The following is a 24,036-nucleotide window of genomic DNA, read 5'->3' as shown; positions in this document are numbered from 1 at the left end:
AATCAGCTAATCATTGTCAAAGGCTGGACTAATCAATAATGATCCAAATATTAAAATGACTAGCTAGGTTACCAAAACTAACTGTATTGGCCAAGTAAAGTATGGGGCACTGATGAAAAAATTAAGGGCTATGAAGTGGAGACAAAGTCACACTTAACCCCCCCCCCCCATTTCCCAAAATTTCTAAATGAATACTGTAGCACACATTTTTAAAATCTTCTGTTAAGTGTTTTCTGTTGATACTTAGTTTATGCCTAGGCACTCCCAAGTTCAGATTCAGCAATAGTGGCATAACACACACACCCTTTACTTTAATCCAATAAACAACATCCATGAGAAAAACTGTAAGCACAAACTTTGTAGGTCAAGAGACAAGACTGCTCAAGCTTTCTACCCATGCATCTCATTGTCTTAAGCAGGTGTTCTTTATCCAACCACAGAAACAACACATGCTCACTGTTCCTGCATTTTATTTGAAACACAAGTGTAATACTCTCACCTTGAGGCCCATATTGACCCCCCTGAGGTCCATAACTGCCCATGGAATTTTGTTGGTAAGGTCCCATCCCAGCATGCATCTGTCCTCCAGAAGACTGACGTGGAGATAAGGCTGACCCAGGCTGAGGGGAATTATACTGGGGCATCTGTGGAGTCCTCTGTATGTAACCTAATTAATAATGATTTCAAGGGATATTGTTATAAAAGCAGCATATGCAGTTCGAAACACATTTTTAAAAATAATTAGTTCTGGAAATCCTAAATTCTTCATAAATGACACGCCTGGTAAGGTTTTCACATTAATAGCTTAAAAACTTCAATGACAAATTCTCACATGGTAATTCCCTAGTCTTATGATAACTGTGGCACAGCACACTCTTATTTTGTAGCTGTCACTTTGAGGAGTTATTTATGATGACTGCTAAGTTATCTGAACCCACTGAGAATAGTGAGAATGGGGTGGCAAAAATAAAAGAAACATGGTACCCTATTTCAATGAATAAACAGAACAAGCAACAGCCAGCTGTACCAGATGCTAATGACAAATTTGCATTGTTCCCACTGATCGCTATAGTTAAGAGGTTACATTTGAGTTTACTATTGGGCACCTTTGCACCTATTTTGGACTCCCAACTCCCATCAACCCCAGACTGTATGACCAATGATTATGATGATGGGAGTTTGGAAATCGCCAACATCTGGAAGCCATCAGGTTGTGAAAGGCTGTTGTAAGCAATAACCTGAGGTGGAATGGCAAAAGGAAAACAAGTATGGGTGTGTGGGTGTGTCTGTATCTAGCATAATTTGGAGAATGGTGCAAACTGCACCATGGCAAAACTAAGTTTGTCACAAAAGCATTGTGTATGTTTCTAGTTCACATTCCACATTAAGGACTGTCCCAATTCCCTACTCTAATTCGTAAATCACCAGTTACACCTTTCATGGAAGATTATCATGTAAAAGCTAGGCATGTGCATCAGGACTGATCCGTGAACCACTGAGATGTTTGCTATATACAAGAAGCCAGGCAAAACAGCGCAACTGTCATTGCACACATGCACACACCTCTATCGGGAGTTATGGTTGACTGATTCATGGAGGGATGCAAGATGCTGTCTGATTGGCCACTAGGCGGTCGAGGTGGCATCTGGTTACCTGCACAACAAAGAAAAATTTGATGGTGAAGAACCGCATTTCACCCCACTCCCCACTAAAGCAGCTCAAAAAAGACAAACCTGAAAGTGGTACAAAAAGTGGCAGGGCCAGAGGGGAAAGTAGGTGGAGCTACAGATGTGGCTCTTACCTCTGTAGAGTTACCCCCAAAGTACAGATTTCTATACCCACCACATACTTCATCTAGCTAAGCAAGCAGTAATATCATAGGTGAAGAACTCATTTCAGCCAGGCAAAAGCATTCAAGGAAGTCCCAAAGAAGGCCCAGTGGAGAATGTGGCCTCGGGAGAGTCCCATGTACCAGACAGAGGCTCCTAGAGGCTTGCATTCAGCCAGGCCTGAGGTTCCCCACCCCACTTATAAAGAAAGAGATTTCTGGCTCATAGCTTGCTTTATCCCTTAAAGATGAAAGCATGTAATAAAATGTATTTTATTTATACATAAAAATTTTTTATTCTCATTCAGATAATGAAGTAGACCAAAGTCACCCTGGACATGGGTTCTGAACTCATGTCTCTACCCCATATTTATTTGTAATGTCTTGCTAATATTGATATTCTACCTTTCCTCTACATTGTTCTATATCACCACCACCCTGACTTCCATTCTTCCTCACAATAACCCTGTGAGGTAGGTTAGGCTGCAAAATAATGAGATCACAGACCCAAGGTCACCCAGTGGACTACATAGCTGAATATGGATTTGAACCTGGGGTTCCTCGCTCCCAGTCAGACACTCTAACCACCTTCCTAAAATAAGCAGTTTGTTAAAACTAAGAAGGTTGTGCCTGTAAAAAAGAAAGTTTTACCTGGTACTGCAGCAGGAGACAGTGGGCCAGAGCGTGACTGAGCAACACTAGCAGGAGATCCAACTGGTGAAGGGGAAGGTCCTCTGATGCCTGGCAAGTGAGGAGAGGTATGCGGAGAGAAAGGAGACTGAGCAGGGTTACTCTGCTCTCCTTGACTGCTAGAAATCCCTGATGTGCTTACGCCAGGACTCAGTGCTCCTTCTGTACCCATGGGCAGATCGTCTATTGAACCAGAGAGATCCTATAGAGACACACAAAGGAAAGCATGTCACAAGTAGAAGAGAGAGAATGCTACTATACATATATCTACTACAGAATTTATGGGATTTTTCCTTTAGACGAAGACCTAGGTTGCTATCAATAAGGAAGGCTGCAACATAGTTCCGGGTAGAAATAAATCCTTTAGATGAGCAATTCCTACAGTTGCAACAGTGACTTATGTGCTACCAAATGGAACTGGAAATTGTCTGACTGTAACCAGGAGTGATGTAATTTTGAAAATCTTGGACTACCCTCAAAGGGTGCAAGAGGAGATGTTACAGTCCATCATGCCCAACATCTCAATGAAACAAATCTAGTGGCATCCTAAAAATAAAGGCAGTATTTCCTGATTCCCAGTTTTGACTAACCTTTTGTCAATCTAGTGTTCTCCAGATTTTTTGGACTACAACTCCCAACAGCCCCAGCAAGCACAGATGCAGTCCAAGACATCTGGAGTTGTAGTAAAAAAAATACCCTAAGTCCAAAAGATCTAGAGGCCACCAACTTGATACTGAAAGATCTCATCTTTCATAAATCTGTCAACTTACAGCCATTATACTGCTTTTTACAGCATTACTTACCAACAAGTATGTCTTATGAGCAATAGTACATCCTGTTAAATGTTCAATTTTTACAACTTATTTCTATCAAATCTTCCAACTGAAGCCCCCTTGATTCTTGTCATAAGTTCCCTACTTGTACTTTGCTTCATCATACCATACTATGTGCAAGGTAATGATAATGTCTCCAGTCTCTTCATCCTGCACAAATGATTCTATAAAGCAAGGCATGCCAATTCAGTTTTGTTTTCAGTTCTATATGAATGTCTCTGCTGTGATGGGTTGACCAGAATGACACAAAACATTTGCGTGATCCACTGGTAGACAGAACCATCTTATTTTCATTATATTATCTTGCTTCTCAGGATTCGTGCATTTTGGCAGCAAGGACTTCATGATGCACTTGAACCACCCATTTTTAATCAATGCACCACAATGAGAATACATAAGCAGGAGAGGGAATGATATGTCTGGCTGCCTTGTTGAAGCACTCTGGCTGAAGGAAAGAGTTATACAGAGCTTTTATTCATTATTTGTTAAAAAGAGCCAACTGAACTCATTATGTGAGAAATGGAGCTTAAGTTTGTAGACAACCTATGGAGCTTGTGTGCTATGGGTAGACATGAAGTGCAGAGTACCCTCCTGATAACGGCTACCCCAAGGTAATGCTTTGTTTCTTGAGAAAGCTGAAGGACTAGTACAGAGAGCAGGAGGTGGGAGCAGGGCTTAGAAGGAAAAGGAGAACTAGGCTGTCCAAGTGTCCATGCTGAACTCTCAGAAGACATTTAAGCAGCCTAACTGATGGCTTCTTGCCTATCTCTACTACAGAAACACACACTCTGAAAGTATGAAAGAAAGCAATTCAGTGCTGTCCAATTCCAAAACACACAAGCAGCTTCCATCACAAATTACACAGAGTAAAATAATACTGAATTAGCTAACAAAATCCTATGCAATCTCCAGTATCTACACTTCAGATCTTTGCAAATACAGTACAATAAGGCTCTGACTATTAGTTAAAAGGAGGAGAAATGAGTGGTGGCCCTACAAGATACCTAAATTTCACTTAATTGGGGGTCATGCTTGAAGACTGACTGATCAAACAACTAATGAGTCTAGCAGGCATGTGATGGGAGAAGTGCATAAGAACGAAGCAATACACTGCTCTTCATTGCAATCCATTAAGACAGTTTGGGTGCCACAACAGACTATTTGTTACATCCATTTGCGTGCAGATCACTTCCTGCAAGACTATGAATGTTATGTTTCTCCAAGGAAAGTACTTGTAATGAAAGATGGGATTGTTCATAAAATTCCTATAAACAGACCTTTTATGAGATCCTATGATCTCTCTACTGATGAGCACATGTATGATGGAAAACAATGCTCTCAGTCTAAACTGAGAAAGCTAAACTTGAAAGCAATATTCAGTCTAGCTTTAGACTCTTAAATGCTCAACAACATTGGTCTGAAATTATTAAACTGAAGTCAATTTTATAGTATTTCTTAATGGTAAAGGCCTTGTGGCAATTTCATAGTTCACAAGGAATTCTACAGTATTTCTTTTGGCCTGATAATTAAACAGTTAGTCGTTATTCCAATCCAAAGCCCCTGTGGTTGTGCTCCATTTAAAAAGGGCATCAAGGTCTGTCTGAACTGGTCATGAACTGGTGATCTGATTCCAGGACAGAATTCAGTCTTGCGTCACCACCCAGCTTTGGCTAAAGAAGAGGATAGCAGGGAGACAAACAATAATGATAAAAGAACTCCATCGCACTGCAAACTGTGGTAGAGTCAGAGTAAAACCACACAGCTCAGTGCATCTTTCATATGAAAGGCCCACTGAGCTGAATGGGATACGTGAGATCTCAAGTATCACCTAGCTGAATCTGACTGTATCTGCCTTCTCCAACCTGGTGCTTTTCTTATGTTTTGCACTACAACTCTATAACCAGTCACAGTCAAGAAGGCCAATGGTCAGGGATAACGGAAGTTATAGTCCAGCTACAGTCTTCTTTCCAGCTCTGGGTGGTTTGTCAGCTACAGCCCCTTTTGGACAGACTGACTTTGGACACTCTACACTGGGCTGCCCTTGAATATAACTTCTTCATCCCTGTTCTAAAACAGTGCCATTGGTCACCAGTTCATTTCTGTGCCCAATTCAATGTGCTCATGCTAATGTGCAAGGCCTTAAACAACCTAGACCCCAAATATGTGTAAGACTGCCTCCTTCCCTACAGATCTTATCAGGTCAGGAGAGTGGGCTCTGGGATCTTCTGGATTAGGACAGATAATAAATTTGATTATGATGATGATAACAATCATCATTTCACTCTCACACACGTTTGCAGGAATTGTTAAACAACTGTGCCACAAAACCAAGGCAGAGTTTCATACACAAACTTAACAGAATCAAACACATTAGCTATAAACTCAGAATATACACTTTTGACCTAGGAAGAATAAACAGAAACTCACCAATACAATTTAAAATCTTTGAGTAAGATTTTAACACACACACTGTATGTTACTTTAAACTCCACTTGCAACATTTAATACTGATTTATTTTTTGAAGGGGGTTCTACTCATTAACACGCTCATATAGTGATGACCACAAAGGCCTAACTGTGTATGAAAGACCTGTGTGGAAAAATTGATTAATGGTTTTTTATTTTACACACTTACAAGACCATAGAAGTTATTAAATAGTTACTAGTAGATATCTGGAGACATGAAATTTACGTCTGCCTGAAATTTTACTTTTGGGGGTTATGGGGAGATTTTTAAAAATAAAAATTCAGCTCATTCAAGTAGGGAAATTGTTTTACTGGATCATTTTGAGCAGTGTTCGAAATTAGCCAGGAACGTTTTATGACTGACATGGATCCAACTGTGACCACCATGTGGAGATCTCAGGATGCCACGTTAGTGACTGGGGAAAGGAAAATGTCACTTAGAGAAGGATTTGAAATATTTTCCTTGAAGCTTGAATTTATTTTGTTCTGGAAGGTTTTAGTTGATGTTTTAATGTGTTGTAAATTGCTTTGATATTTGTTCTGCAAAATATAAAGCAGTATAGAAATGATGATGCTGATGATGATTTCAATTGCAAAACACACAAACAAAAAAGCCCCCGGCGCCTAGATATTCCATTGTGGCGACTGTAACCTAGATTTAAGGTGCCATTTGGAGATTAGTTTATACAGTATATCAAAGCTTCTAACACTGATTTTGGGATATGACACAGTACAGCTTTCCCAAATGTTGCTGGACACCCATCACTCCCAGTCAACATGGCAAACAGTAAGTAATGATGATGACCGTAGTCCACAACATCTGGAGGGCCCCATACTGCTATATAGTGAAAAATATCCCAAAGCCTAAGCTATGTGATTCTTAGGGCCAAGTGCTCAAGGGCTGCCTCAGTCATGCTATGGTAAACTGTATTGCACAGATCAGAATATACAGAGTGAGTCTTTTAAAAGAGGCCCTGTGGAACATGTGTACTCTGTATCCGCAGGGCCTCTTTTGAAAGACTCACCCTGTATAAGCAGTAATAATCCCTTCCAACCTTTTAAGATCTATGGATGGCTCTTTTTTTGGTATTTGGTTACATCTGGAGTTGACATTCTGATTCCCAGAAATATTTTGAGATGCACTAGATAAAAAGTATAGCAAGTTCTGATACAATAAAATATTTGTTCTGGAACATTTAAGAAGAGGCCCTCCTCTCCCCACAAAACATCTGAAATATGATCTTCAAGGGAGATTTGCAAAGCTTCCTTCTCCTCAACCACCAATTCCTGGTCTGACAAGAACAATAAAAAGACAGGGGTGACAATACCAGGAAATCCCATTTGGATTGCATTCATTTAAGAAAGGTCTGAATAGCAAAACAGAAAGGGAGCCAAGGACATTTTCATTCATCTTAAACAGAAAGCCTATTCACATATTGCCCTGCACTTCCAAACACATGAGTGATGAACTACATGTATACATCAGCACCTTAACATTCAGGTTGACTGAGACAATTTAAGGGAAACCATTCTGTTTTATAGGAAGGGACTTCTCTGGTGGAGTTACAGCCATAAGCTCAAACCATGTGAGCATCACTTCACACAAGCAGTTATCTGGGTAGATGTGGTGATCATGCCACATGGGTAACATGTGAAATCAGCCCTAAGGGAAATTAATCTATGGACAAAGATGAACTTTCATTGACACTTGGCATCACCAATGCCTCCTCCAGCCGGGCTTTCTATTGAAATCTTGGGAGAGCAGTGATGTTACAAACTATGGAAATAAGAATATATACAAATGTTGCTTCCTAAGGTTTTTCTTTTAAAATTGCGGGGAATGAACATCGTTTGTGTATGTGTCTGCTGATTAAATAGTTTCCATTTTATGAAGTTTGTGGTCACTTTTAGATTATTAACATCTAGAATGACTTTTCAGTTGGGGCCACAAGAGTGTCATAAAAACTTATGGAACCTGTAAATAATAATTGCCATAAGAGAAAGGAAAGGGAAAGGGAAAGGGAAAGGGAAGGAGGGGAGGGGAGGGACAATGTATTGCAGGTCATCAGAAGTAGTAAAAGATTTAAATTCAATTTCAGTGGTACCTCAGGTTAAGTACTTAATTCATTCCAGAGGTCTGTACTTAACCTGAAACTGTTCTTAACCTGAAGCACCACTTTAGCTAATGGGGCCTCCTGCTGCTGCCGCGCTGCCGGAGCACGATTTCTGTTCTCATCCTGAAGCAAAGTTCTTAACCCGAGGTAATATTTCTGGGTTAGCAGAGTCTGAAGCGTATGTAACCCGAGGTACGACTGTATATGTTTCCAGGGAAGTAAACCGGTGGAGCAGTTTAAAGGTCTTTTTACAGAGCAACTCTGAACAATACTAAACAAAGCACTCTTCCCTCCTTTTCTCAATACAGCCAATAAAGCAAGGGAAAACAGGAGGTGCAAATCAACAGCAGTAACTCTGCCAGCATGAAGGAAATGTCTTGGTCTGGAGAATTTCCTCACGTGTTTCCAATGTGTTTTTTATGCATTTTATTGCTCATCTGCCATGCAGATCAAAAATGTTGGAGGGATTCCAAGTATTTCACACAGAATCTCACACTCCAGGCTGGCTGCAACCCCAAAGCCTCTGTTTCTTCACTTGAAATACTGCCCAGTGTTATTTTGGGATGTGACCTGATAGCGGAAGCCCACAGGGACTCTGAAACTATAACTGTTCCAGCTGCGATTGGTTGCCCAATTCAACCTTATGCCAGCAGGAGTTTGTTCGTGCTGCTGGTGAATAGGGAATCAGCCGCTAACACCACCTTTTCATACCAAAACAAAACTATGGCTGAAATCAAACAGCCCTCAAAAGGGAGGGGTAAGTAAGGCTGCCTCAAAGATGAAAATGGAATTCCCAGTACAGCCAAACATAAAAGAGCTAGATAGTTTTGACTCAGAATACACCTGCAGTTCTTATTATTCTGAATTAAAAGGTGTCAGATTTTGTTAAGAATATTAGACTAATAATATTCTTAGTATCTGGGCTGATTTTTGGCCCCAAGCTGCTTTAACAGTAGAGTTACTACTCTAACAGCACATATTCCAGTACTATTTTCCCATCTCTGGGCATTACAAAAAGAGTCTCAAGGTTCCCAGCACTCTCAAAAAGGGATGAATGTGTGCATGCTGTGCCACAACTAATAGGGTCCATTCCAACAGTATCAAATTCCAGTTTAAAATGTTAAATACAAAATACTGGGAAATATGTTCATTTTCCCAACTTCTTTATTTTGCACAAACAACATATTTGTTGATTGCTATTTGGGAGTGAGCATCTAAATATGCCTGCTTGTAGCTGCAACCTACTAGCATCTCAGGTCTGTAGACATTGCCTATGGGAGAGAGTGGGGTTCAATTTAACTTTACAAATACAACAGGATTCCAAAGAGTAATAAGGTTGTACAGATTTTGGGTTTAATGACCACAAAACATTTCATCCTTGTAAGAATGGATTAGTGCTCACAGTTCCTCTTATTATGGCATAGATGTCACTGTACCTTTAACTGCATGCTCCAAAAAGTCTTTCTTATGAGGTTTTGCAACATGGTGGTAAAGCCTTTGGTAATGACTGGCTAACTTGCTCTATTGTCACACAGGTGGAAAAGGGACAAGGGTCTCCATCTACCATTGGCTAAGCTACTGATAATTATAAAAGAGGAACACAAAGACTTTCACAAAAGGAGGGGGGGACATCACAGGCCTAGGAATATAGGAGAAAGGAGCCTGAAATGAAGGTTTGGATTTGGAAGAGGGAAAGAGAAGGCTGAAGAAATCTGGTAGAAAGAAAACTGAGGTAAAGTTATATAATGGAACCACCGAACAGGGCCTACAAAGTATTTACATGTTAGAAAAAAATTAGCTACAAGTGTTCCCAAACGGTATAGGATGGTATAGAATAGGTGCTCAGTGGTGCAGAATTAATGACATACGACCCTGACATTTACACCTATTCAAAACTGTTCCCTCACCTTTTAAGTTATATGGTTCATGCAAGGCAGGTGTTTTTAAGCAGGTTTCTACATTTTCCATCTCCACAGCAAGCTAGCCATCACTCTTTGGAGAGCACAATGAGTGATGCATGATGAGATTTCCTCCAAACCTTGATGCTGCGAAGGTGGACTGAGATCACCCAGGAAGTTGTGCGGTGATTTCCCCTCAGATCCAAACACAGGAGGACAGGCTGGGCGTTGGTTGGCAACTGTGTCAAATACCTTGGGCACACAGAGCGAAAATGGCAAGCATATCTCTCTCATTCCTACTCTGAAGCATAAGAGAAGTGGCAGGGAGCCTCCTTGGCTGCTGTTTGGCAAAGGCACTCTGAAATTGTTCACTGAACAGCAGATAAGACTGCACACTCCCTGGCTCTTTCCTGAAGGAAAGGGTAGTGGGAGGGTTCTCTTGACAGCTGCTTGGAAGTGAATGGAGCACCACTGCCAAGCATTAGCCAAGCTGGCAGGAAAGGGGGAGGGTGATCCCAATTTCTGGCTTGACTACCAAGGCCAGCCATAACATGCACACCTCTGACTGTATGAAAATGTTTGGAAATGTTTTGTATCAAAACTTGGTTGCACACTTTCTCTAATGATTCTAGCTCTATTGCATAAGCATAAACTTGCTATGAAGATGATCATGGGTGACTAACATATACTGTAGTGTCCTCCATACATTGCTGAACTATAATAACTCCAACCAGCTCTACTGGTTAGGAATGATGGGTACTGTAGCTCTAAAACATACTGAAGTCGCAACACTGGCTATCCCTAGAGTAGATCAAGTCAACTTTTCTCATCTACAAGAGGCTATCATACAGAAAAGCACTCCTATTCACAGCAACCAGAGGCTCATCCACTGTTTTCAAATTTTATGTGTTCTTCTAGAGTGCAGGTGTACAAGCATGAGAGGGCCACTCAGATAGTTACCTTGTAAAACACTCTTCAAGTGGGGTTCAGATCAGAAATGTTATGGTTTAAAAATAAGAATCAGCATTTCTATTTGCAAATTAACTGCTGGGGAACTTATTTTTTTATTTTAGGTAGTGGTGGAACTTGGTACAACCTAAAACATTAATACGTATTACAAATGAAATGATGCTGACTGATATGGGGATGCTTTTTTGCATATTAGATCGAAGGAGGAAATCCAAGATGTATTTTCAAACTGAAATTAATAAAAATAATAGCAAGTTTAAAAGCTAAACACTTTCCATAGCTTTAATAAAAAAGGCAAAACTTTACACCTAGGAGTGGCGTTTGAAAATGAGTACTAGCAATGGTGCCCACCAGCAATTGATTGAACAATCTGTATTATGGTTTTGGCCGATTTCTAACTTCATTTGAAAGAGCTAGTGTTCATAATTATAAAGATACCTGCAATAGCAGAAACAGATGAGAAATGAGGCAGAACACAAAAATATAAACATATCCAAAGTTATTTTAAGTCATGATTTTCAAGCTCATGCAGGAAAATTATTCTCTAGTTTCAAATGAATAATTTCCAAATTAGGATAAACCTATACTGAGAAGTTTAGTCTTGTATCCACCAAATTTGCTCATAGCAAGAATGATCAAACACAAGTAAAAACTGAGACAGCTTGGATTGATTACTTGTACAAGTGGTACCTCGGTTTACGAACTTAATCCATTCTGGAAGTCCATTTTTAAACTGAAACTGTTCTTAAACTGAGGCGCACTTTCCCTAATGAGGCCTCCCGCCGCTAGTGCCCTTCCACTGTTCGAATTCCGTTCTTAGACGGAGGTAAAGTTCGCAAACTAGGACACTACTTCCGGTTTTGCGGAGTTCGTAAACCGAATTATTCAGAAACAGGACTGTTATTAAACGAAAGTACCACTGTATTGCAAATGATGTGTGTGTGTGTGTGTGTGTGCGTGCGTGCGCGCGCGCGTGCGCCAATTCTCCTTGATCTCAGTGGCTTTTGATACCATCAACCATCTGGATCAGATCTGTGGACTGGGAGTTGGGGGCATCGTGTTCCTCTCCTATCTGCAAGACCATTTCCATAAAAGAGCATGCGGTGACTCATGCCTAACACTTTGGTAACTGAATTGTGAGGTCCCATAGGGTTCTAATCCACCCCCAATAGATATAAGAAGCCTATGGGGATGGTCATCTGGGGATCTGGTGCTTGGTGTCATCAATACGTGGATGATACCTAGGCTCTGCTTTTTTATTCTATCTGAACCAGATGAAGTTGTATCAGTGCTGAACTGTTTCCTAGATACAATGATGGGCTGGAGGGTTAATAAACTGAAGCTGATTCCTGACAAAATGGAGGTGCTCTTGCTAGGTCTTCCCTATATACAAGAACTGGGTGTATGGCCTATTTTCAACAGAGATGGAACCAGCACCGACACTTGAGACACAAACTATGGTTAGTGTGCCAGCTGTGGTCATTCGTGGATCAGGATAACTTTGCCACAAGTCCCTGTAGCCTCATGTTTGGATGTCTGCAACACTGTCCCTGAATGAAGTCTGGAGATCACAGCTAGTGCAGAAATGCTGCTGCCTGATGGGTGCTTCTGCATGCACTAGTTACCTGTATACTACCAGATCAAATTCAATATTTTAATGTCAGTATTTAAAGACCTGGCCTTATCCCACACCATCAGTCTCCGACCTTGGGGTCGATTGTGGCAGGGGGCTGTATTTTGCTCCAACAGTGGTCTTGGTCCACTATACAGTAATGTGCTAAGAGAGCTTGCTGGAGTGGCCATTGCTTAAAAGCATATCATGATGGTATATTTGACGAAAGGCAGTTACAAATAGGAGAAAGGCTTGGGTAAAACAAATATTCATGAAAGCAATATACAAAATTATGTAGCTTCAAATTACTGTTTGTCTTGTACTATTTGTTTTCTTCTATAGTCAGCAATCTATCTACTTTAATCTATACCTGGTGGCCCCAACATTACGCATCCTTTAAAAAAGAACAAGGGTTATCAGGGAGGTCCCTTTTTGTTGTTGGGGTGTTCTATGCTTCTTGGAGGATGTTACTTGATTTTTTGTCTGTGTTCTATTTGTTTTGTGGTATGTATAGGAGCTTTGGCTGTTTTGGGATTGAGCATCCTCAGTCTTCCTTCTTTGTGTTGGGTATTTTGTGCTGCCCTCAATAATTTCTTAGATTTTCAACTGAGTTTGGGGACCCCTGTACATCATACAACTCCCATTTGCAAAGGCAATTACATCTTTTTCATCTCTTCACAAAAGCTTTTCATATTTTGTACACCAACACTTGTGAGTGTGTAGACACGTATATACAAACTATATCACATGTGCAATTTCCCAATGTATTCCAATAAGAGTTAAGCCACAAACCGTGTGCAAGCAAGTTTGAAGTTGGTGACATTTTTGAGCTCCTCCTTAAAATATATACAGTTTCCTTTGGAAGTTTAAAAAAAGGATCCTTAGGTTCTGAATGCAAAGTAATAATGCACTGAGAACTCCTTGCCCATTGTGGCAGCATCTCTATCTACTTTATATATGGATTAAATTGCCTGCCTGCCTTCTTTCCTTCCTTCATTCTTTTAAAAAAGGACACAAATGATAAGGGGCATTTGAATTCAGTTTTTCTTCTTTGATAGAGGGAACTTCATTTCTCCTCCCAATAGGAGTTTACTGCTGCTGTACAGCAGTATATATGATTCAGGATGGAAACCAGAACACAGACTGTTTTTAGGCTGAAAAATGAAGCAAAATCTCCTTCTACTCAGGGTTTAAGACAAAACTGTTAAGAGCTGCTTGCTGCATCTGCAGTGCAGGGAAGAAGGGCTTGAAAAGGAGGCTCTGTGGAGGAGGAGTCTGGTGTGTATATGTGTGTGTGTGTCGAGAAATTTCACTCCAATTACAAAAATTAACCCATCTAAGCAAGTTATTGGGGGGGGGGGAGAGAAAGAACAGGCTCTTCAGCTGTTTTGGTGAAACTAGGGACAGAAAAGGGAAGGGAGAAGAGCTGCTGGTTTTACCACACTCCTTCAACTGAAGACCTTGAAAAAGAAAGAGGGGGGAGAGGGAGAGACAGCACTGCTACTGCAGCAGCCATTGATTTTTCAGAGGTCGATACTCCACTCCCACAGATCTGCTCAGTAGGCGCGTTAATCACATCCACTGCTTCTGCTCAACACCATTCCACCTCTCCTCTCCCTTTCCTCCCTCCCCAGTTCTTTTTTAAAAAAAGAAATACCTATTAAAATATATCCTCAAAGCACCAGCAGTAAGTAGAGGCTGATCAGTCTCATGTCCTTTCCCTTCCTTTTTAAAGGGGAACACTAAGCTTGTGGTTGAAGGCTCAAAGTAAAGAGGAAAAAAGCACCATGATTCATGCACTCAACAAGATGTCGCTGGAGGAAAAACCCACCATGCAGGAGAGCCAGTATTATTCTCCTCCTCCTCCTTCTCCTGGGGGAATGCTGGATATGGATCTCTTCCTCAAGCAGCCACCCCCCAAAAGCTTGTTTCTGCTTACCCCTTCAAGGAGCCCTGCATTTAAAAAAGCTGCTTGCAAAATACTGGGCAAGGCAACAAGCAGCAGTGTTGGAAATTCTCAGCTTCCTGGCTCTGTTTTGCCAGGGCTGGTTAAGAATGTGGGGCTGGCACCAGCACCAACTAAGCTGGTTTCTTGTGACATTCTAAGAAAGCCTGCCAAGAGTGACCCTGGTTTTCCCCAACTAAAAGTCACTGTTTGCTACCTCCTGTGGTGGCAACTGCTCTTCCTTTCAAAAGGTTGGATCTATTGCAACTCACCACAAAGGAAGTAGAGGGTAGCTCAGTCTGGACAGGCTGCTTGAACTACTGTTGTCTGACAAAAAGCCTTATGGCACCCTGAAGACTAATGTGGTAAAAGCTTTCATGGATTACATACAGTCCACTACATCAGATGCACAAAATGTTGGCAAGTTTACATGTGGGGGGATGTTAGCACAATTAAGTCAAAAGGAAATTAAATGGACTGTTGAAAATTGTGTTAATGCTTAAAACTAAAAATAATGACCATTCATAAACCGGTGTTGATAATACAAAAAGCTTCACATTGATATTTGTGGAATAAAAACCCACTATCTGGATTTGAGGTCACAGGCAACAGAACTGAACTTCTTGATTATCCCACTTTTGGCTGGAAGATGACTAGGGATCCAGTTGCTTGCTATTTCCTTCAGGCCTACAGCAACCTCACTATCCCTAATCCATGCACAACTTCTGGGATCAGTCATAATAGCCAGCAGAGAAGGGATTTCTTTTGCGAGGTGATGGAGCAGGGGGGAAGAGAGCAACCATGCTCATACTCACAGCAGTATGCATGTCAGGGTCTCACTCACTTCACAGACAGACTTTACCAGTGTTCCCTAACCTGGTGCCCTCCAGGTGTCCCATGGTCAGGGATGCCAGCCTGCCAAATGGGCAGTGATGATGGGAGATGCAGTCCAAAACATTTAAAGGGGAAAAGCATTGGTCTTGGATAAGGCACCTCTCAAACTGAAAGCCATATCCTACCATTCAGCGTAGTTTAAATTGCAGAAAAAACCCAATGTCATTTTAGTATAGGAACCACAAAACAAACCTCCTTTCTCAAGAGAATTTAGGAGGACAGAGGAGCCCAGACTATCCACAGACCAATGACATGGAGGACAACAATGAAGCTCCAACACAAAGGTGAAAAACCATTTTCAGCCTAATGCTATGGAAGCCTCAGAATCCCAAGCCTCAGAAAAATTCCCACCAAACTCTTCTTAATGCAGTTTATAGCATACTTTATTGGTGGCCAGTTATGAGCCCGTCAAGGTGCTCACATGCTTAAAGGCCTAAATGACCCCAAGTACCTGAAAGACTGCCTCCTCCCTAAGTTGTAAAACTCCCTCTCCACAGAGGTGGGTCTGGCCTTTATAAAAGGAGTTTCGGGCAAATGCTGGACAGCCCTCTTTACTTTGGTTTTTTATACTTGAGGGGTATCTTTTTAGGACCCACTTGATTGCCTGCTGGTTCAAACTGTTAATAATATTGTGCTTTAATGTTGTAACCTTACGAGTGAACAACACATTAATAAGAGTAAGGATAAATCAAATATACTGTGAATAAATGTTGGAGAAGAGATGGGAAATGAAGTCCTTCCCAGTTCTGTGCTACTGTGACCCATCTTTGTAGCCTTTACTGAGCGTTGTCAGGGGAAAAGCAAAGGGTTGGATTAAATATTGCCAGTCGTACTACAAAGCATGATTTGAGACTTTAACTCCCACCTTCCCTCATCATGGACACTGACACTGGCTGGAGCAAATAAGAATATTGGTGCAAAACATCTGTATGGCACCAGGTTGTGGACAGCTGCTGTAAAGTCATGATATTGCTGCATGACAATTGATGCTTGAGTGTGCTGGAGTTAGTGAAGCACTCCAGGAATGTGACATGACTGAGTTCTTTACCTTGTCAGGGTATGGATTTCAGAGGTGTGAGAAAATCCACACAGGTAGAAGATTCATCAACGTAGTCTGCTTTAGAGATTTAACTTTGGATTCCACAACGCTCAGCAAAGTTAACTAATTCTGTAGGCTCTCCTAATATGACCCTGTTGGTGCAAACCTTCAGTTGCACTTGATACCACTGATAATCAATTTCTTCTGGGTGAGGCCAGAACTCTAGGGCAGGAATAGGGTGCCTGTGGCCCTCCATGTGTTGTTGGACTACAACTCCCATTATTCCAATTGCCAATGCTAGCTGGGGCTAATGCGAGTTGAGGTACAAACAACATATGGAGGACTACAGGATCTTCAGGTCTACTATAATAATTGAGGACACTGTTCTTTTGTGGTTGCACTTCTCTCTCAGGGAATGGCACTGAGAAACCAGTGCTCTATCACATGAAATTTATCCTATGGTGTATAACACTGTTCCATTCTGTCCCCAATGTTTTAACATCATATATGCAAAGCCACTTTGGAAGATTAACTGTTGTTTTGGAGTAAAGTCACAGTATTCTGATGACACATAATACTACTTTTTATTTATGGAAAGATTTAGGTGAGCAAGTGCCTGGGCACCATTACAAGTTAGAAGGGGGCTAACAAACATACTGAAGGACAAACTGATGATGGTTACCCAAGAAGGAGAGTTTCAAGATATTGCCTGTTGCTAACTGGGTAACAGTCCCTTTGAGATCATACACCTTCCTGCTTCATTGGTCAAATTCACAGCACCCACTGCCAAACTCACTGAAACCTCTTCTCTTTGATCAGGATCTAGTTTTCACTGGCATACAGTCCAATTAAGTTTTCGCATGAGGTTTTTTTGGGGGAGTGGGGGTTAGGGGTAGAATTTGTTCCACTTGCATAATGGCTTTGTTGCATACAACCCTGTGTTTGCAATACAGCGACAGTCTATGCTGGGCAGTGCTTGGAAATGGTTTGGAAACTTCATCTGGGACTGACCATATGACTTCTGATGCAGCATAGCAGCACTGCTTGCCTATTAATTTGGGGCTCTGTTCAAGATGATGACCCTAACCTTTAAAGCCTTTAATGGCTTTGGTCCTAATTACCTTAATGAGGAAATAAGACAAAGGAGAAAACCCACTCCAAGGTCAGCCACCAGGGGCTTCTTTCATATGCAAACAGACTTTTTAGAAGTGGTGGAACTTGTGGTTCTAGTTCAAAAAAACAAAAAACAAGACAGATCCTGAAAGTCTGAAGTCTAAACCACCCTGTTCTTCAAACTGTTTTTCATATGCAACCAACTGGTCTCCTCTTTGTGTAGTTTCCGCTGTCAGGTAAGCTTCTCCTTTTGCCAAAGGTATTTGTTGAAGTTCAGAATTTGCTGATCTTTTGTTAAACACTGCTGTTTACCATTTTTCTGGATGGTTTTTTGGGGGGGGAGGGAGGGGGGAGGTTTTAATTACTAAAGTAAAGGATCCCTGGACAGTTAATTCCAGCCAAAGGCGACTATAGGGTTGCGGCACTCATCTCGCTTTCAGGCCGAGGGAGCCGGTGTTTGTCCGTAGACAGGTTTCCAGGTCATGTGGCCAGCATGACTAAACTGCTTCTGGCGCAACGGAACACTGTGACAGAAACCAGAGCGCATGGAAACACCGTTTACCTTCCTGCCACAGCAGTACCTATTTATCTACTTGCACTGGCGTGCTTTTGAACTGCTAGGTTGACAGGAGCTGGGACAGAGCAACGGGAGCTCACCCCGTCGCAGGGATTCGAAACGCCGACCTTCCGATCAGCAAGCCCAAGAGGCTCAGTGGTTTAGACCACAGTGCCACCCGTGTCCTAGAAAACAACAGAACTTTATAAATACAGAACTTACCTAGAAAACAACAGAACTTTATAAATGCAAGTTATAATTACGGGAACAGCTGGTGTTGCACTTATTTTAAATACAACATCCCTTATTTGATTTTTACTATATATAAAACAACTTTTATTTTAAATGTAGAGACTTGTGAAAATAAGGAGGGGGGAAATTAGATTCAGAGGAAGTGCTCCCTCTCACAGTTCAAGACTGCAATATCTCATATAAACCAACCCAAACCCTGCAATCATTGTCTCAGGTCCTTGTGTGCCTCCTCTGAGGGTGGCAACACAAGAAAGGCCCTTTTCTGCAATGGCTCCCCATTTGTGGACTCGCCAGTCGCTTTCATTATATATCTTTAGGTGCCAGGCAAAAACATTTCTCTTCAACCTGGCATCCAGCTGATTAACATTCTATTGCTTTTAAAATGTTTGCTAAATGTGGGTTATTGGTTTGTTTTTGTGGTGTGTGTGGATATATAGTTTTTGTGTTGGGGTTGTTGTTTTTTTGTATTTTGTATTTTTCAGGTGTGAACCGCCCTGTGCTCTTGGATGAAGGGTGGTATACAAATTTAATAAATAATAATAATGGCTTAAATGATTGGGTGTTAGTTGTGGTTGGTAAAGACTTGTATATGCTCTCCTAAGGAAAATTACTCATCCATCACCCACCCTACAAATCTTCACAATATAGCAATATGAAACTACCAGCTGGCAGTGTGGCCCATATTTGAAGTTCAGGAGAGGTTTGGGAGCAATCATTCCACCCTCCCCACACCTCAACATTTTTCTGTAAGAGTATGAGTCTCCACCCTCTCCCTTCCCCATTTGTGGCTGCACATGTATACCTGCTTAACAGTTTTGTTAATACAGGGAGTGTTCTTTATGGTGGCTGAACTACTGTGTACTAATGTTCTTTCCCTCTATACTATCCCATCTGAAAATATGCAAACCCTTCTACTGACTAGCCCTTATTATCATAGGAGTGAATTGAATGCATATAAGAAGTGAATTGTATGCATATACGGTGGTACCTCGGGTTAAGTACTTAATTTGTTCCAGAGGTCCGTTCTTAATCTGAAACTGTTCTTAACCTGAAGCACCACTTTAGCTAATGGGGCCTCCTGCTGCTGCCACACTGCCGGAGCACGATTTCTGTTCTCATCCTGAAGCAACGTTATTAACCTGAGGTACTATTTCTGGGTTAGCGGAGTCTGTAACCTGAAGCGTATGTAACCTGAAGCATATGTAACCCAAGGTACCACTGTACCATAAACTGTAATTTTATTTCAAAACAACCATCAAGAAAACTGAGTAAGGCCGTTTACTTGAAGGTAAGGGGCCAACAGACCTGAATCAAGCACATTGGTAATGAATACAGCTCCTGCTGGAGTACAAGGTTGGACAGCATCATATCATCAACAATAATGAACCAACATGCCCCACAACCATACAAATCCTGTTTGGATACAAGCCCAGAGGTGGCCCTGGATGTTGTCAATGCAATTACACAGGGTGCTCTCTCAAGTGAACCCATGGTACAGCCAAACATTCCAGGAATTAAGTAGCGGTAGTTGCTGAACAATCAGTGTTTCAAATCAGGTGGGATAAATATTATAGGTCTAAGCAAAATTACAGTGCTTAGGTATTTAGAGGACAAAGTGTGAAGTCATGTGGGTGGGCTCAGTGAATTATCCTGGTCAAAAACAGAATTGTGTTTCTTGAGACAAATAGATCTTAGTTCTGGTAGGCAGTTAACAGTTTCTAGGTCGTGAACTGTGTTTTTGGTGGGTGATATGGTGGTCATGCAATAGAAGATCGCTGATTCAGTTTAAGTGCAGGGTTTGCTTAATTCAGATAAAACCCAGCTATTTTTTAATGAGAGCTTACGTCTGAGGTTTATTAAATATAACTCCAAATTAGAGATGACTTTAAAACAATGTAATTCTTGTCCATACTATATTTTACACATCACTCTTCCTCTCACCTTCACTGTTTTTGGTTTCTCTCTCTCTCTACATAGTTAAAATACATTGATTTAGTTTATTCATTTGAAGCAATTGCAATTGCAATTGCAATTGTGGTTCTTCCAATTCAGTGGTTATACAAGATTAAGAAACCGCCACTCTTGGGAATCCAAGATCAGAACTGGGTATCCTCTAGCAATTTTCTGATTAAAAACCAGCCTGTCCTGCTGACAGAAGCTAGGCTCAAAGCAGAACAAGAAAGAAATGGCAGCACTGTTTAAAGCGCACGCGCCTGTTGTCTAAATCTGCTCCTTTCCAAGTCGCAGCTGGCTTCATATTTCAGTTAATTTTCTAACCGAAATTGTTCCTTAAAAAACAAAAAGCTTCCATCAGGGGAATCTGTAACGTATACAGGCAGGAAGCCGTGCTGAGCCACCAATGACTAGAATAGAAACAGGAAACGGGCCCTGGATCGAGCATAGAGCGATCTGCTGCAAACACAGCCTCCTGCACGAAGCACAGGGACAGCAAACTGCATCAGTGGCTCAGAGCAACATGATTTATAAGGCAGGCGCTGATTGGCTGCCTCTTCGAAGAGAATCAAGCACACAGCATTCCGTGCTGCACGGCCATGACTGACACAGCAGTGGGGGGTGGGGAATTTCCTTGCCAGCACCAGGTTAGACTGGCTTAGTTCAGAGGTGGGAGCGCCACATGGACAAATAGCAGATCAGTTCCAAGAAGCGAGTCATACTTATGTCACTGGAATGACACAAAAAATTCCCAGCAAGAGACTTGGTAATGGTGTTAGAACTCATTGTTCGAATGTTTATAAAAGGCTCAAAGGGCTTGGGCTCTTTGAGTGGGGGGAAGATGTGGGTAATCACGTGCAGAGTTTGTTTTGCTATTAGTCTTTCCATGCAAATGAGCAGAGTCATTTAACAGCCAGGCTTTATAGGAACCTTTCTGCCAGAACAAATTTGGGAGGCACTGATCCTTCAAATGCCATATGGATCTCTGGCACTGTTGTACTCTGGGACCATTTACAGCAATGCCTAGACAAGTTATAATTAGCAAGCAAATATTATTTTCCCATGAATTTACAAATTGCTGGGCCCAGTTCCACACCACAAAAAGAGGGGAAGGAGTCACAAACGCCAAGACCAAGGGAACAAATTTCAGGCTGAAACTTCAAAACAGGTGATAGCATCTAGCTCAGCAAAATTTAAGCAAGTGCAGCCCCCCAAATCATCATCTTGCCCCACCACTACATGAAACCTGGTCAGTAGAGCCCATTTTATGGGCTACAACTGTAGTGAAAGGAATGCTTGCTCTTTTTGCTTTACTTTCAGCTTCTGAGGATCGTTATACATTTGGGTCAAGTGGGGTGGGGGTAGAGAGAAGCTGGCAGAACCACAAATGAAGAAATGTCTTCTGCACATCAGATAATCTGAGCAATCGATGCAATTCATAGCTCAATAACACACAAATACAGATGTATTCAACCACAACCTAATATATTAGTACTCGTTACACTCAGCAGAATGCCTGGGTATCAACATACCTACATAAACACAACTTATGCTAATGCCTCTGTGTTGTAGAATTGGCTGTCCCTCTTAGGAGCACTGGGTCTGAAGTAGTATGGGACCCATAAATTTTATTCAATAAATCTTCACACATAAAATACAATTTGTTTGTTACAGAACCATTAGTGTCAGTGCTTCTGTAGTAATTCTCTTCTATATAACAATAAGTTGTAATTGGTACTGTTGGCATTATGCTTGGTACCCAAAGGCCAATGGATAGATTTCTAATCTCTGGACTTGAATTTGAGGCACATAAATTCCTGATTATTATGCACTAGAATAACTGGTGATAAAAAATTGGAGCTATTTACGACTAGAAGTGGAGATGTACTTTCAGAAGTAGGTTTATGTCCATGATAATGTTCAAGGTATGGCAACTGTAGATTATGGTGCTAGATGAAGAACAAACTTCTTGTTACATTCTCTTTTTTAAAAAGTTCAAGTATTGAGTCCTTTCAGCAAAGACCAGATGGGAAATGCTTGAGCAATGCTCGGTGAAATCTCAGAAGCTAAGAGGATGGGTGAAATGGTTTGTCAGCTTCCAGGAAGAAGCTGTCTTGACTTGCTCCCATCAGCCAGAACAATCCCTTCAGCTGTTTTGCCTCACTTTCCGTGTAACATGGATTGTTGTTATGTATAAACCGCAGATCATGATTCAAAACACTGGCCATTATGGATTACAGTTTGGTTTATTTAGAAATGGACCAGAGTTCATTTTAAACCACAATCTCTGATTTGCATAGAACAGCAGGCAAGTTGACATGGAAAGTGAAACTAAATTCTGTTGATGTCATCCTCACAGCCATGGGCAATGGATCCTTCCTGCTCATGCTTATAGTGCTTAAGTCATGGTTCAGTCAAATGCAAAACAGGTCTATGTGTAACATGCTCTGAGGATTCCTTTTTTAACTCAGAGTAACACACATGGCAGCTAAAGTCACAATGAAAAGCCCGTGTTAGTTAGGAAGGTAACTAACAGGGTATTACTATTATTATTAGGCATATTTATTGCACCATAATCCTTTCTCTGAAGGAATTTCCATAAAAGAGAAAATATAGTTTGATTAGGGTTGGAATGGGATAAACAGACCTACTGACCTCTATCTGTAGTCATATCTTCCATCAAGCCAAGACTGCCTTTTGTAGGTAGCAGCCTACCTTATTTCTTCATGATGTCATCCAAATGCAAAGGCTGGAGTGAAGCTTTACACAAGAAACTGCCTTACACAAAGTCAAACCATTGATCCATCTAGTATTTTCCACGCTGATTGGCAGTGGCTTTCCAGAGTCTGAGGCAAATGTCTTTCACAACACTTTTAAAGTGGAGATTCTAGAGCAGGGGTGAGGAAACTACAATTGTTCAGAAACTTTTGGAGGCAACTCAATGACCACTGCCCATGTTGGCTGTGACAGGTGTGACTTGGGAGTCCAATAACATCTGGAAGAGCACTGGTTCCTCATCTCTGTACTAGAAATTTAATCTGGAACTTTCCACATGTACAACAAGTGCTCTGGTATTGAGATATAGCCCTGCCTTGCTCCTAGTCCTGTAGGATTCAGGACCATCATCACCCTAATTTTAGGAACCTGCTCTACTCTTGTTAACTGCATTTGTAAACTGACTTTTTCTTCTTCTTTCTTCACAGATGCTGCAAAATTCCATCATATAATATTTGAAACACTTCAGGCAGGGGTAGCCAACATAGTGTCCTCTAGGTATTAATGGATTTAAACTCCTATCAGCTCCAGCCAGCAGAGCCATAGGCCAAAGGTAGTAGGAGTTGTAGTCCAACAACATCTGGAGGGTACCACATTGGCTTTTATCTTTGAAAACAAGGGCTAACCAAAGTTAAGTTTTCACATCCTAAATGTTACTCATATAGATTTATATTTCTATACTATTCAGTGATTCAGAATTTGATTTCAGTATTATTGATTAAAGTTCTCAATAAATGCTTTAAATATGCAAAATGCACACCAAAGGAAGGGCACATATTTACTTTCATTCTCATCTAGCTTTGTCCCCTCTTTCTTCCCCACGGTCTCTTTCTCTTCCTCCTCCTCCAATCCTTTAGGCCCCTTATTTCTGTCCTTGCTTCAAGATATGCACTGTTCTGCTTCCAGATAAGAACTGTGTTGGTCTTTGGATGACACATTTGACACCCTCTCAGCTTCCCAGTGGTACCTTTTCCAGCAGCATGGACAAAATGATTCCTGAGCAGACCACAGCTATATGAATTCAGAGTTTATATAGCATTTGATTTATCAACTGACTGCCAATTTTTGATCAAGCAAGACTTGCTTGGACTGTTATTCA

At 41.2% G+C, this 24,036-nt stretch overlaps 1 protein-coding gene across 3 annotated transcripts in view; it reads right to left on the bottom strand.

Moving 5' to 3' along the window:
• Positions 1 to 24,036, bottom strand: part of ARID1A (AT-rich interaction domain 1A) — a 122,454-nt gene that overhangs the window by 24,970 nt on the left and 73,448 nt on the right. For all 3 annotated transcript variants that reach the window (XM_081920482.1, XM_081920481.1, XM_081920480.1), the window contains 3 exons: positions 2,480 to 2,720; positions 1,564 to 1,653; positions 500 to 667 (listed from right to left, as the gene is read on the bottom strand). In XM_081920482.1, the coding sequence (XP_081776608.1) occupies positions 500 to 667; positions 1,564 to 1,653; positions 2,480 to 2,720 (499 nt within the window). The remainder of the gene's footprint in view (positions 1 to 499; positions 668 to 1,563; positions 1,654 to 2,479; positions 2,721 to 24,036) is intronic.

This window comes from Podarcis melisellensis (assembly GCF_964234715.1).
Source record: "Podarcis melisellensis genome assembly, chromosome: 8".
Classification (NCBI taxonomy): Eukaryota; Metazoa; Chordata; class Lepidosauria; order Squamata; family Lacertidae; genus Podarcis; species Podarcis melisellensis.
This window is presented reverse-complemented; position numbering and strand designations above follow the sequence as displayed.